This window comes from Hyla sarda, chromosome 4 (genome assembly GCF_029499605.1).
Source record: "Hyla sarda isolate aHylSar1 chromosome 4, aHylSar1.hap1, whole genome shotgun sequence".
Taxonomy (NCBI): Eukaryota; Metazoa; Chordata; class Amphibia; order Anura; family Hylidae; genus Hyla; species Hyla sarda.
In genome coordinates this window covers 199,684,910-199,700,337 of record NC_079192.1, presented here as the reverse complement: position 1 = coordinate 199,700,337, position 15,428 = coordinate 199,684,910, and the positions used below count along the sequence as shown (strand labels likewise).

Sequence of the window (15,428 nt, the reverse complement as noted above, 5' to 3'; positions counted from 1 at the left end):
AAAAAATGCACTGCATAGAACTGGAAGCCCCTAAGTTACCGTACAAAATGGATTTTTTTTCATTTTTGAACCCACATTTTTTTGTTCTTGGTTTAGCTGTAGATTTTGTAATGAAATGATTAATGTCATTACAAAGAGAAGCATATGTTTGCTATGGAGATTTTCCCCTGCTATGGACAGGTCCCGACCTGGACAGAGGTGTCAGCAGAGAGCACTGTGGTCGCGACAGAAAAGAAATCCAAAAATAAAAGAATTTCCTTTGTAGTATACAGTGGCTAGTAAGTACTGAAAGGATTAAGATTTTTTTTAATAGAAGTAATTTACAAATCCGTTTAACTTTCTGGCATCAGTTGATTAAAAAAAACAAAAAACATTTTTTTACCGGAGTACCCCTTTAAAGGGGTCAAAACTGCCCTATTTTGACCAACTATAACTAATTTTTTGCACCACGAGTTGTAGTATTTATTTGTACCACTTTTACATATGTGTGACCTTTTTATTACTTTTTATTAAACTTTTTTATAAAGCAGAATCTTTGACTTTTTTCAAGTTCACGTGGTTCACCGCACAGGATCATTAACGTTATATTTTAAATAGTTTGGACAGTTACACAGGCGCCAAAACCAAATATGTTTATAATTTTTTTTATTACACATTTTGGGTAAAAGGTGGAATTTAAATTTTTATTGGGGAGGGGGAGGCTTATGCACATTAGATTGCTAATACTGTTCAGCGCTATGGATAGGCATAGCACTGATCAGTATAATTGTCAATCTACTTCTCTGGTCTGCTAGAAGGCAGACCAGAGAAGACTACCTGTGAGAGGTGAGGGGACCAACAGCTGCCATCTTGACCCACAAGTAAATGGAGATCGCAGCTCCTGTGCTCCCTTTAGGTACAATATATAAATGTACAGTACATCCTGGTGAACAAAGTACCAGTGTATCAGAACGTACATTTACGTTCATTGTCTTTAAAAGGTTAAAAAGTGGTTGTCCGGCAATACATTTACCCCTTTTAAACGTACATGTACATCACGGGTCGGGTGAGGGGAATATGGCATGGGTCTGCATCATAACTAGCAGATGCCTATTGCTATCAGCAGCTGAATATGCCGGTAATTATGGACATGGGAGATTCCGATGTCCGCCATTTAAATGGTTAAATGCTGTGATCAATAGCCATCACGGCATTTAAACATAAAATGCCGGTAATCCCTAATGTCTAGGGGACCGATGTAATAGCAGGGTGATGGTGGGTTGCTGAGGAAGAACGGAGACTTACTCATCCTTCTTGGTGCTCAGTGGATGTAAAGTTTAAAAATACACCCTATTCCCCCCCAAATAAAAGTGTAAACTATTAAATAATTAAAATTCCTGATCCTGTACAGTTAGCGACATAAACGCAAACAAATTATATCCCGAAAAATGATCCAAGTTTGCTATCATTGGACTTGTATTTACCCATAAATTAAGGGTAGCATGTCAGTTTTACTGTATTGTGAACACCGAAAAAACTATTGCCCCACAGAACCTGTCCAGAGGACACATTGACCAGATGTCAATAGCAACCAATCAGCTTACCTCTCATTTTTTAAAAGGCCTCTAAAAGAGGAAATAAGCAATCTGATTGGTTGCTATGGTCAATTTTTCCTCTACACAGGTTTTGATAAATCTCCTCCCAAGTGTGCAAATGAAAAGTACAACTGGTCTCACAAAAAAATAATCCCTCATAACTTTGTGAGTGGAAAAATAAAGTTAGGGTTCTTACAATGTGAGGAGGAAGAAAAAGTAAGCAAAAAAACTATTTGCTGGGTCATGAAGAGGATAAAAAAAAAAATAATAAACATACAAACCCCAAAAACATGTGGTTTTATAAAAAAATTACATTTTTTCCTTAGGGCTTGTTCAGCTGTCTCTTTCTCATCTGTGTCTGCTCAATGACTACAATTACCATGATGCATTTCTCTCAGTCTCCCAATCCTGTGCAGCAGTTCCCTGCCACTATTCCGTACCCATCCGCACGGTACTTCAGAGCAGCCTGTTTACACTGCTCTGGCGCATCCATCTAGCAGTGGAATCATCTGTAACGCTGTCAGAGTGATATAGTGCTCTTACCAAGGCTGAGGCAGCTGACTTCAAGCTCAGAGGGTTGGCCTAAATATTTAAGTACAGGAGAGTGATGACATGTCCTCTGTGAAAAAGGAGAGGGAAAGGTAGCGTGAGCAGAGTGCCAATGACATGAAAAAGAAACCAGCAGAACAATAAAAGCTTCCTGGGGATCGTGAGCATATAGTGAAAGGGAGAAAGTTTACACCACAGATAATTTAAATATATTACAAAAAGCATAACTTTTCATATATTTTTTCCAGACTACCCCTTTAAATGGGGTTTACCATTTACTTCAGTGGGTGCTTAACAACAGTTTCCCAGTGCTACCACAAAACACAAAAACATGGCTCTGGCTTCAGGCCCTGCTCACTGTGTAGGGCAAGGCACTGAACAGTTGATTGGTGGGGATGTCGGGCGTTTGCTTCTGTCCGAATCTTGCCACGAGGCCTAAAACTAAGCTGAGGTTTAGGTCTGTGATAACAAAGGCACTGCTGGGTAGTACTCTGAACAGAATAGGGAGTCCAGTAAATGGTGACATTACTATACAGATAACAGAGGTACAAACAATAGCTGTTATAAACACCAACAACAGAACCAATCATGTTTTCTTTTGTTGGTGTTTATATTTTGAAGGGAACCAATTGTGGCATTGCTGATAAATAGGTTCGTTACTAGAGGTAAAACAATAGCTGTTGTTCACAGATCAGCATCCCCCTTCCCTGTAAAAAAAATGCTCAAGCAAGATGGCAGACCCCATATTAATGTACAAAAAACAAAGAAACAGAAAAAAAATACATGTTTAAGTATTAAGCTCTAATCAGTAAAAAAAATTTAAGGGATAGATTCACTTTAAGTCATAGAAGTTTCTGACAACAAATCTGCCATGTGTGCACACACTCCAAGTCTTGTTATAGCACTTAAAGGGGAACTCTGGTGGAAACAAGTAGAAAACAAATATGTTTTCAAATCAACTGGTGCCAGAAAGTTAAAGGGGTTATCCAGGAAAAAAAATGTTTTTTATATATCAACTGGCTCCAGAAAGTTAAACAGATTTGTAAATTACTTCTATTAAAGAATCTTAATCCTTTCAGTACTTATGAGCTTCTGAAGTTAAGGTTGTTCTTTTCTGATGCTCTCTGATGATACCGGGAACCGCCCAGTTTAGAAGCCAATCCCCATAGCAAACCTCTTCTAAACTGGGCGGTTCCTGAGACATGTGTCATCAGAGAGCACCTAGACAGAAAAGAACAAACTTAACTTCAGAAGCTCATAAGTACTGAAAGGATTAAGATTTTTTAATAGACGTAATTTACAAATCTGTTTAACTTTCTGGAGCCAGTTGAGATAGATATAGATAGATATATATATATATATATATATATATATATATATAAAAAAAAGTTTTTTCCTGGATAACCTCTTTAAACAGATTTGTAAATTACTTCTATTCCCAAATCTTAATCCTTCCAGTACTTATCAGCTGCTGTATACTACAGAGAAAATTGTGTAGTTCTTTCCAGTCTGACAACAGTGCTCCGTGTCAGGAAAAGTACAGATTAGCAGCAAATCCCCATAGAAAACCTCTCCTGCTCTGGACAGTTCCTTACACGGACGGAGACGTCAGCAGAGAGCACTGTGGTCAGACTGGAAATAACTTCACCAATTTTCTCTGTAGTATACAGCAGCTGATAAGTACTGGAAGGATTAAGATTTTTAAATAGAAGTCCTTTACAAATCTGTAACTTTCTGGCACCAGTTGATTAGAATTTTTCCCCCCCCCCCCACTGGAGTACCCCTTTAACATTTTGTCCAGTTATAATGGACACTTATGAGGGTGGGAAACATATGCTCTACACAAAACCTATGGGCTTTAATGTGAACTAGGTAATGCCATATGTTTGTCAATTTCTTGTTCAACACTTCTAACAAAGTAACCTAATTACAACATAAGAATGACAGCAAACAATATTTCAGACACACCTTTAATATATACAAAACATATTTTCAGATGAAAAACAAATAAGCAGTGCTGCTTTAAGATGCAATGTAAAATAAGCTGACACAATAGGACATAGTTTGGATTCACACAAATATTTTCTGCTCATCTTCTAACTGGGAATCTGCACACAATTCAGTGCAAAAGCCTAAGGGACTATGAAACCAATAAATGCCAAGTGTGTGCACACTGTTTAGGTTAAAAAAAAATGTAAGACCAAAAACAAATCTAAAATATATTACAAATATCAATGAAAATGGCTAGGAAAGAAGTGGAGAGAATAGAAACATTTCTTTAAAAATATATATATATATATTTCACAAAGCAAGAATCATTTATTTATATAAAGCAAAAAAAAAAAAGAAACACAAAATGGAAAATGATGATTTATATATTTTTATAACAAAATATGACCTTGACACGTATATTGGTACAGGAATAGAACCGATTTTCATACAACTATTATCCAGTACAGCAAATATGTTGAAAGCGAAATGGGCACAGTCCCTTAGAGTCTTTTTTAAAATCATTCACTAGATTTAACAGATTTATCAAATAGGCTACAAGTTTAACTTGTGAAGACAAAGTACATCTATCATACAGGAAAAAGCACTGGCGTGGAGACTGGAGAGAGGTCGTAGCGCACTGTCTCTCCTTGTCTTCTGGTGGAGCTTCACGTGGAGGTCCTGGATTTCCTTCTTAGGCTTACTACTTGTTTGCTTCACAGTGCAACCCACAAAAAGTAAGCACGACTAAACCATTAGCTCCTTTATTAAATGAAGCACAAGAGTCAAGAAATGGTCCCTGGAAGTCTCAGTGAGCTTTGTGCTTCCTTTTTTTGTGCTTTTTATCTTTCTTTTTGTTGACACACTTTCTACAATACCACTCCTCTTCTTCTGGCTCTGCTGTTAATCCAACACAAGGCCTGGAAAGGAAATAGATTGAAGAAGAAGAAAAAAAAGTGAAAATAGACATCTAAATGTAAAGAATCGAGCAGTCATAACCATAATGCACATATCAAACATACTGAAGGTCCAGAGATGCATCAACATTTACCAGTCAAGAAGCAACTTCGACAAGCTGAACGATCCCTGGAAGAGACTACCCCGTCAATGCTATACTCAGACACTACCAATTAGCGATCGACCGATCGGTTTGGCCGATATTATCGGCTGAAATTCACGATTTTTTACATTATCGGTATCGGCAATTACCTTGCCGATAATGCCCCGCCCCATTGCCTCCCCATCCCCGGTTTTATAATTACCTGTTCCCGGGGCCCGTGCTACTTCTGGCTTCTGCGACGTCCTGCACTATTGCTGTCCTCAACGCGTCGTCACCGTCAGTGCGCACAGTGACAGCTCAGAATGCCGCTGGAGCCAGAAGTAGCGCGGACCCCGGGAACAGGTAATTATAAAACCGGGGATGGGGGAGGCAATGGATGGACTAGGGAGGACCCCAGGACAGGCAGGGGGAGAGTAGCGGGTGGCTACTGCAAAAGCCGCTGCAGTTCATTGATTTAAAGCGCCCACTTTAAATCATTGTTCTGCAGCGGCCTCTGTGGGGCCGGGGGTGGGGTGGGGGGTTTAATAGCTGATAACTTATACCGGAATATTGGTATAAGTTATCGGCTATCGGCCTCAAAGTTAACATATTATCGGCGCTAAAAAATCAATATCGGTCGATCCCTACTACCAATCTTCATAACAAGTTAGTGCTACATGCACAGAAGCCCGATGTATTCATACACAGATGCTGAGAGTAATTCAGATCATTTAAACCTAAGGCTCTGTTCACACAACCATCATCATGGTTTCTGTAGACCATGAGGACAGTGTCAAAAACAGACAGACTCCAATAGTGCAATAGATGGATTACACTGAATTATAATGGGATCCATTGGGTTCAATTGTTTTAAAAAGGGGACAATAGTGCTGTAAGATTAACTTTTCTTCCTGTCAAATCTGACAACTACCAGCTGAGGTTCTGAACAAATTGCTGAATTGTAACTTTTGATGAATTCCAAAAATGCTGTTCTTATTGTAGTTAACAGGGACATATAGCACTGACAACTGGCTGAACCTTTGAACCAGTAGATGCGTATAGGAAAAAAAGAAAACCCTTAACATGACTATGGATAACCTGTATAAAAAAAAAAAAAGAAAAAATAATAATATATATATTCTAACAAAAGATTCCTCAAGGCTTATTAATAAAATGGTATTTAAAAAGAGTAATGCTCCACAACAGCACATTACCCTGTGCTAAATGCAGTGATAATATAGGCTGCGGCTGATCTCTGCTCAATCTTAAATTGAGGTTTCCTGTCAATCAGTATTACTTCAGTTTTGCACAGTGCAGATAAACAAAGCCTCTTAGCTGGCTGACCATTATCAGTATATTTAAAGGTGGAAAATAAGCAATGTGTTTAGAAATGCAAAGTCTGACCCAGAGATTTTCAGGTATCTCTCCTCTGAACAAGCTCTTTACTTGGGAGATTTACGCATATGTGGAGCAATATTTAATTAATACTCAACCAGTTGAGTGAAAATATATTATTAACTAAATTAAAGCTTGAATTTCATAGCAGGACATACCACACAGCTACTAAAAAAGTGTCCGATTTTTAAAGTAGAGAAGAAGATTTCTAGCAACTTATAAGGACACAGCCGTGAGGAAAGTTTCCCGTGTGATTCAGTAACACATCATGTTCCAAGTGAATAAGTCCACCCACGTATTGTTATTTGGACAGCCCCTTTGATGTCTGGTTATTTATTTTTCCCCCAACACACATGATGTCATGTCAAGACTCAAATGCTAAAAAGCATTAAATCATTTCCTGTAAGGAACATATGATCAGCTTACCAATGATACCAGTCATCGCATCCATCACATCCAATCATTGGACTGCCGTCATCTTGTTTATTACAACCCGGACAGATCCATATCTGGTTACCCCATTCATCGCGAATCTGCAAAAACATCAGAAATCGTATAAACACACAGAGTTGAAGGGGGGAGGGCACCTAGAATCTCGATTGCTAGCTACATCTAGAGATGAGCGAACTTACAGTAAATTCGATTCGTCACGAACTTTTCGGCTCGGCGGTTGCTGACTTATCCTGCGTAAATTAGTTCAGCCTTCAGGTGCTCCAATGGGCTGGAAAAGGTGGATACAGTCCTAGGAAAGAGTCTCCTAGGACTGTATCCACCTTTTCCAGCCCACCGGAGCACCTGAAAGCTGAACTAATTTATGCAGGCTAAGTCATCAACTGCCGAGCCGAGAAGTTCGTGACGAATCGAATTTACTGTAAGTTCGCTCATCTCTAGCTACATCCACTTTGTAAGCATGAGCGACAGTAGTCTGACATAAAAAGTATTGACGATCGTGGGATACTATACTTTCATAGTACAGAAGTCACATCTCCAAAACAGTATACAGTGACCCCCCCGACCTACGATGGCCCCAACATAAGATCATTTCAACATACGATGGCCTCTCAGAGGCCATCGCATGTTGAAGGCAGAATCAACATACGATGCTTTTGTATGTCGGGGCCATCACATAAACGGCTATCCAGCAGCGCAGACTGCTTCAGCTGCCGCCAGATTGCCATTTACGGTGCCCCGTGTGGTCCGCTGATGATCATTCACTTGTCCTCAGGGCTCTGGCGCGTCCTCTTTGGGTTCCCTGCATCGCCGGCGCTCTCCTTCGTCGTCATCGCGTTGCCGCGCACGCCGTCCCGTCATCCAATAGGAGCGGCGTGCGTAGCGACGTGATGGCGGTGACTGAGAGCAACGTTCCCAGGCAGCAGAGACCTTCCCGGAGCGTCGGGAACACGGCAAAATCGATGGAGGGCGACATCCAGGGCAGCAGTGACAAGCGGTGACTGTCTGGAGCGGCGGGGACACGTGAGTATAACCTCCAATACCAGTGGTCTTCAACCTGCGGACCTCCAGATGTTGCAAAACTACAACTCCCAGCATGCCCGGACAGTCAACTGCATGCTGGGAGTTGTAGTTTTGCAACATCTGGAGGTCCACAGGTTGGAGACCACTGTCCTATACTTTACATTGCACGGATCCCTCAACATACGATGGTTTCAACAAATGATGGTTCATTTGGAACGGATTACCATCGTATGTTGAGGGACCACTGTATAGAGTATAGGCATGCACTCACTGCAGCAGACTATCTGTACAGGATCCACGGGGAGGCATAACCAGACCGTGTGGAACGCTTAGAGGCTCTGACGCTGCACACTGTCTGGTTATGCCTCCCCGTGGATCCGGTATCCTGTACAGATAGACGTCTGCTGCGGTGAGTGCTTGCCTATTCTCTATATTGCTGTATAAAATACTAAGGTCCCAGAGAATGAAAGAGTCGTGTGTGCTCAGCATAAAAAGGCATAATGGTGGTCCGTAAGGAATTAAAGGGTTCTAATGTAAATATACAGCATGCTAAACAATTTGTAAAACAGCAGCTACAACATGTGAAAGGGAGCTTCAGTGAGTTAGCAGGTTTCTTCTTGTGAGCTGCTCCATGGACAAGCCAAGTTTCTAGAAGCTCTACTACTCTAGCTTGTCCTGCATCTAACAAGAAATCCTCTGACTTTCATGACAAAAGTCTTAAAATGTATTACCTCTCTGAACCCAGACCCCCGATAGATGCATGACAGTATTTTATTGGAGTACAGAACATGAAGAACCTGAATTTCACCTTAGAGTAACCTAACAGATATTTGTAGAGCACAGAGGACCCAAGATTAATGCCTAGACATACAGAAGTCCCCCCCCCCCCCACTACATACACACAGCAGTGTATGGCTACGTTTTATGCATCTTTACTTATTAGCCAAACTCTCCAGTTCAACTTGCTGATAAGATCAAAAGTAGAACATGTTGTTACTCAGTAACTTTCCATTTACTTTATGACATCTCTGTCACTCTACATTAAAATCCAAGTGAAACAAAACCAGAGAACGAGCCCGGTTCCCTCTGGATAATTGAGTAAGTCTATTCAGCTAGAAAGCGCTCTGCCGCCTAGAATTATCATTTCCAGTATGGTAACAGAAGATGAATGCTGGGACGCCTTCTACTTGTCATGGGCAAGCATCAGAGCTGAAACCAGCATACTTGTAATCCATGGCCTACGTCACCCGTATTCACATCTATTTAGAATCCCATGATAGTTTATAGCAATCTTGGTGTATTACACTAACCTGCACTAAAAAATAAAGTCTGTATTAAAGAGTACCTATCATGATCTAAACTCTCCCTAATCTCTCCCTCCCCCCCCCCCCATCTGTCCTTAACACTATCCCGGTGTTTCTTTTAATTCAAAACCCCCTTTCTACCCGATTTATTGTCTTCTTGGCTGCTCATTCAGCCATCCTAGTGTGAGAGAGGAAGGGGTGTGGCCCAGCATAGAGGCTGTGAACACAGCAGCTGGCAGCTCCGAATCTTCTCCCCTCTGTTTACAAATGCATGTGCAGAGAGAAGAAAGATCAGAGCTCAGATAGTAATATGAATTAGAGCATGCAGTAAGGCATAGTCAGGAGTATTCCCTGCTGTGCTATGAGCACAGTGCTGGCTCCTGTCTGTCTGATTCACAGGCAGGGAGCAGTGCTGAGCTTGTCTGTGTCCCGGCTGCAGTCTGAGATTAAGGAATCCAGCATGAGTCTGAAATCTATTATAAAAAAATAAAAAAATAAAGGCTTGCAGCCAGGACCCCTAGTGGTCATTTTTTTCAAAGTTGAAAATGAAATAGAAACATTTTTTTTTTAATAACATGCTATTAGAAAGATATTCTGCATACATTAATCTATAATATATCAAAAGTTTTTTTTGATGAAAGGTACCCTTTAAATAAACATGCTCATAACTGGTCAGCATGTCATCCAATTATAGTCCAATTCCATATTCCTTCCTTTCACTTTTCCTTTCACATTAATGGTAGAAATTTTAAGTAGAACAATTTAATTGCCCCACGATAATATTTCTTGGCTCTTCTGTTAAAGGGGTTATCCGGGTATATACATGTTTATAATTGAATGGCCTTTTTAGCCAATCACTGGTTTCCCACCTGTTAGAGAGGACATTATTACTGAGAAAAGTCAATTTTAAAATTAGGAAGTAGTGGGGGACCGGATGATTTTACACCAAGAGGTGCATGTTACCAAGGTAGGAGAGCAGGTTTTTTTTTTTGCAGCCAAAACAATATATAAAAAAAAATTAACATGCTCCGATAACCCTTTGTAAATTTATGGTCGGAAGATAAGCTTTTGGAGGCAAATGCTTAATCCCATGAACAGAAGGCATAAAATATACACCTAGCTATGAGTCCAGTAAAAAGAAGCAGCAATACACTTACCACATATGTACTGACCGTCTCTGTAACAACAGTTCTATACGGTGTTTTAGAGTTGCCAGTATTTGGTGCAGTGGCAGGGGGAGCTGGATTTGGAGCTGGCGAAGCTGCCGCTGGTATGGGAGCTGCCTGAACAGGAGGTGGGACCACAAGAACTGGAGCAGGAGCTGGAGACGGGGCAGGTGGAGGAGATTTAGGCAAAGATGGTGGAGGAGCCGCTTTGACTTCAGGAGCAGAAACAACTTTGCTGATAACACTGAGGAGGGAGAGAGTTAAAAAAAAATGTAAATAAAAAAATAAAACACAAAATGGTCAGTTAAATGAAAGATCATGGCTTGTCAAATTTAATACAGTACAAGACAAAGGAACCTGTTGTGAACTTTATTCTTCCCTTTCCATAGAGTGCAGTAGTGCCAGGGTGCAGATATCAGCAGTGTCTCTTATGTGCGAGCATGCAGTAGTTTGGCCAGGCTATGCTGTGATGTATGAGGTGACCACATGTATTCACAAGATGGGGACTGAAAGGATTCCACTGCCCACCAAGAAGTCTGACTTCTGCCTCTCAGAGCTTGCAGTGTGCTGCCACAAATAAAATGCATGTCTGGCCAATCTACAGCATAGTCAGTTCTGTCACTACGGCATGTTGCTTTTAGGGAGGAAAGCATAAAGGAGATGACACTACTATGTGGTCTCAGAAGGCCTCAGTTGGCTGCCTAATACAGTGTTTCCCAACCAGGGTGCCTCCAGATGTTGCAAAACTACAACTCCCAGTATGCCTGGACAGCTTTTTGCTGTCCTGGCATGCTGAGAATTGTAGTTTTGCCACATCTGGAGGCACTCTGGTTGGGAATCACTGGTCTAATAACAAGAGTCCCAGATGGTACATATAGTCCGCTAACGCATGCAGGTGTCACTGTGCCCACACATGGTCGCAAAAAGCCAAACATCTTGCCGATCATGCAGCCACTGGCCAATGCATGTGGACATTGTTTGGTCCACATGCAGTAGCTGCAACTTGAGACCGTACACCAAAGTCTACATTTTGTTAATTTATCAGTGTAAATGGTACCAAAAAAAAAAAATATCACACATTATGAATGCCTTAAAGGAAATCTGTCAGCAGTAACACTCGTCCGGGAGTACCCAGGAAGCGGCGCACGCGCGGAACACTAACACGGGGGGAAAGAGCAGGGAGGGGGGTTATGAATATTGATGAGCCAGGCGGAGCGCCAGTCAGGCGAAGATGACGTCAGCGTGCCTCTAGCTCGGTTCGGAGCTCCAGCCATGCCCCAAGGCCCTCATTGGCATAAAAAGAAAAAGGTGAATTGCGGCGGAACGGCTGGGCGAATCTGGACGCCGTGAGTATTGTTTTCATCAGCATCACCCGCACTATAAGCCTGTGTGACAGCTTTAATGCGGGTGATACTACTGACAGATTTCCTTTAAAAATCTTGGCTCTGACTATAAAAAAAAATAGCTCCAATTATTTATATTACTTAAACTAGGGAAGACATAAGATCCTTCACTTAAGCAGTTACAGTGTGGCTTTTTTATACCATTAGGCCATGCACAGCAGATATGATAACTGATTTATTATCTAATATTATCCTATGTACTGTATGTCGAGATCAAACAAAAGTGAACACTGTAGACTCCTTTCTTTTCCCCCATAAAGTTTAAAGGACTTAAGGGGTACTCCACTGAAAAAAAAATTCTTTTTTTTTTTTAAATCAACTGGTACTAGAAAGTTAAACAGATTTATAAATTTCTTCTATTAAAAAATCTTAATCCTTCCAGTAGTTCTCAGCTGCTGTATGATCCACAGGAAGTTCTTTTCTTTTTGAATTTCCTTTCTGCCTGACCACAGTGCTCTCTGCTGACACCTCTGGACAGTTCCTAAAAGGTGTCAGCAGAAAGCACTGTGGTCAGGCAGAAAGGAAATTCAAAAAGAAAAGAACTTCCTGTGGATCATACGGCAGCTGATAAGTACTGGAAGGATTAAGATTTTTTAATAGAAGTAATTTACAAATCTGTTTAACTTTCTGCCACCAGTTGATTTAATAAAAAATGCTTTCCAGTGGAGTACCCCTTTAACATTTACAGATTAACACTTTAGTGTCTTGTTAAGAGGTTCTCTCTAAATCAAACCTGCATTACACATACATGGAATATATACTGCACAGGCAGAAATCCTGAATACACTGGAGTCTTTAATGTGGGAACTTCCCAAATGAACACTAATAGAGGCCCACTTTAGTGCTGATAACTTTTATCTTTAAGATGAAGGGGTGTCCAAGTCGTTCAGTTTCCTACATTAAAGACATTACAAATATTTGCTAATTCAATACTTCCTTCCTCAATTGAGAAGCTTTGGCTGGCAGCTAAACAAATTCCTAAATAGTGTAACCTCAGCAGTTAAAACGCTTCCTGCCCTCTTCCTTAGTAGTGTCAAGTATAGTTTACACCAGGTTCCATGCACCATGAATAGTCCTTCATGTTCTCCCAAACTATCAAAATGACATTCCTGGATTTCCAATAATATAGTAGCTAAAAGCGATTTTACAGTAACTGGAGCGGCCATTATTAGGGGCTCGTCTTCAGTCATAGAACCAAGCTGCAGCCACCAAATAAATGGCTTCTTAATGTTTTAGAATAGGTTTATGGTTTAGAAATAAAGGATTTAGTCTTAGGGTATGTTCACACTACAGAGTGTGAACGGAATCTCCGCTCCCTGAATTCAGCGAGCGGAGATTCAGACTGGCTGCCGGCGGTAGGACCGCGCGGCACTGCGCCGTCACCATTGACTGCTATGCAGTGCTCGCGGACTTCCGCGCAGAGAATGAACATGTTCTTTCTTTGCGCGGAACAATTTCAGCGGCGGAATTGTCCGCCGCTGAAATTCCGCAGTGTGAACGGGTCTCTCAGAGACCCATTCACACTAATGTTAAGTTCAGACCGCAGGATTCTGCTCGCGGAATTCCGGAGTGTGAACATACCCTTAAAAAGGAAACCAGTCAACTCTCATGATGCTCAAACGACAAGTCATTGGAGTGGTCTGATAGATCTCTTTCTATACCCTAACAGGGGGAGACCTTTCAATCAAGACTTGTCATTCAGGCAGCATGAAAACCATTACTGGTTCCCTTTAAAGGGGTACTCCGGTGAAAACCTTTTTTCTTTTAAATCAACTGGTGGCAGAAAGTTAAACATATTTGTAAATTACTTCTATTAAAAAATCTTAATCCTTCCAGTACTTATTAGCTGCTGAATGCTACTGAGGAAATTCCTCTCTTTTTGGAACACTGATGACCTCACGAGCACAGTGCTCTCTGCTGACATCTCTGTCCATTTTAGCAACCATGCATAGCAGATGCATAGCAGATGTATAGAAGATGTATGCTAAGGGCCGCATGGTGGCTCGGTGGTTAGCACTGCTGCCTTGCAGTGCTGGGAACTTGGGTTCAAATCCCACTAAGGACAACAATAAATAAAGCATTATTGTTATTATTATAATAACGTCAGCAGAGAACTGTGCTCGTGATGTCATCAGAGAGCATTCCAAAAAGAAAAGAATTTCCTCTGTAGTATTCAGCAGCTAATAAGTACAGGAAGGATTAAGATTTTTTAATAGAAGTAATTTACAAATATGTTTAACTTTCTGCCACCAGTTGATTTAAAAGAAAAAAGGTTTTCACCGGAGTACCCCTTTAAAGGGAATCTGTTATCAGTCTACAGCAGTGCTTTTCAACCATTGTGCCTCCAAGCTGTGGCAAAACTACAACTTCCAGCATGCTGGGAGTTGCAGTTTTTCCACAGCTGGAGGCACACTGGTTGGGAAACACTGGTCTACAGGCATGTAGTGTGGGATGACGCTGATGATAATGATACTATCCTAGATCTATGGCCCTGTTTGCCCGTTATCCTCCCTATTTGGGTAGCAGACTTGGTGCACAGGTGACCCTCCAGGAGCACGCCGACATCACTGCTGCTGCTTCTTCAAGCCTGCCGCAGCTGGCCAAGTGAGGAAGCTACAGCAGTGATGTCAGTGTACTCCTGAAGGGCTGCCAGTGCGCCAAGCCTGCTGCCTAAATAAGGAGGATAAAAGGGACACGGATTGGCATAGGCAAGTATTATCATCAGTGTCACCCACACTTAAAGCCTGTACTAACAGGTTAGTGCAAGTGACACCAATGACAGATTCCCTTTAATCCCACTGTCCAATGTGGAAGCGGAGATTTCTTGTGGTGGTGTTGGGTAATTATGGAAGATCATTGATTTATCAAGATTGTTGGTTTATCACTAGGCAATAAGGGAGAGAGGGTGGTATCCAATGTCCCAGAATAGATTTTACGCATATTAGTGTAAAATAAGAATTCCCGTTTTCTAATAATTTTCTGTTTGTTTGTTTTTTTAAGTACAAATTCTCATTAGGAAGAGAAACAAAATATGTGCACAAAAGAGTCATATCCAATGCAGTATTACAGGTGAATCACTAACTAATTTATAATAATAATGATTATGACTCCAGCCTGGAAAGAGACAACACAGATGTGCTGCACGCCTAACACTTCACTTTCTCCCCAGAGCATTAAATGTGAAATATGGCTGCGGGAAGAGCACATGACCGCGATCTGTCATCCCAGGGACGGATACACAGTGGCGTTATTAGACAGTCTGTTTATTTGCAGTAATTATATTTCAATCCCTGTGGCGCTTGCTTTCTGGAGAATGCTACATTAATAACTTCTGGGGGTTTGTAGCCATAGAAGACAAAAATGCCTTCAGCTCCTTGCTACCTGCAGCAGACCCTTTCACACCGAGCCAGTATTAGCATAAAATGCAAAGCAGAAATCAGAGATCTCACTGAATTCCCACATTTCTATTAAAGCCTCAGATTTATAACTGGTTACATTTAGAAAAGCCCTTGGCCTAATGGGTTAAAGAGGTACTC

The 15,428-nt window shown here is 41.1% G+C and overlaps 1 protein-coding gene across 1 annotated transcript in view; it reads right to left on the bottom strand.

Moving 5' to 3' along the window:
- Nucleotides 1-4,079: 4,079 nt before the first annotated feature.
- The window catches only part of TAF3 (TATA-box binding protein associated factor 3), a 118,223-nt gene continuing 106,874 nt past the window's right edge, over nt 4,080-15,428 (bottom strand). The window contains exons 5-7 of the mRNA XM_056573258.1: nt 10,481-10,733; nt 6,973-7,079; nt 4,080-5,032 (exon numbers count right to left, since the gene is read on the bottom strand). Coding sequence (XP_056429233.1) covers nt 4,921-5,032; nt 6,973-7,079; nt 10,481-10,733 — 472 coding nt within the window. The 3' untranslated portion in view covers nt 4,080-4,920. The remainder of the gene's footprint in view (nt 5,033-6,972; nt 7,080-10,480; nt 10,734-15,428) is intronic.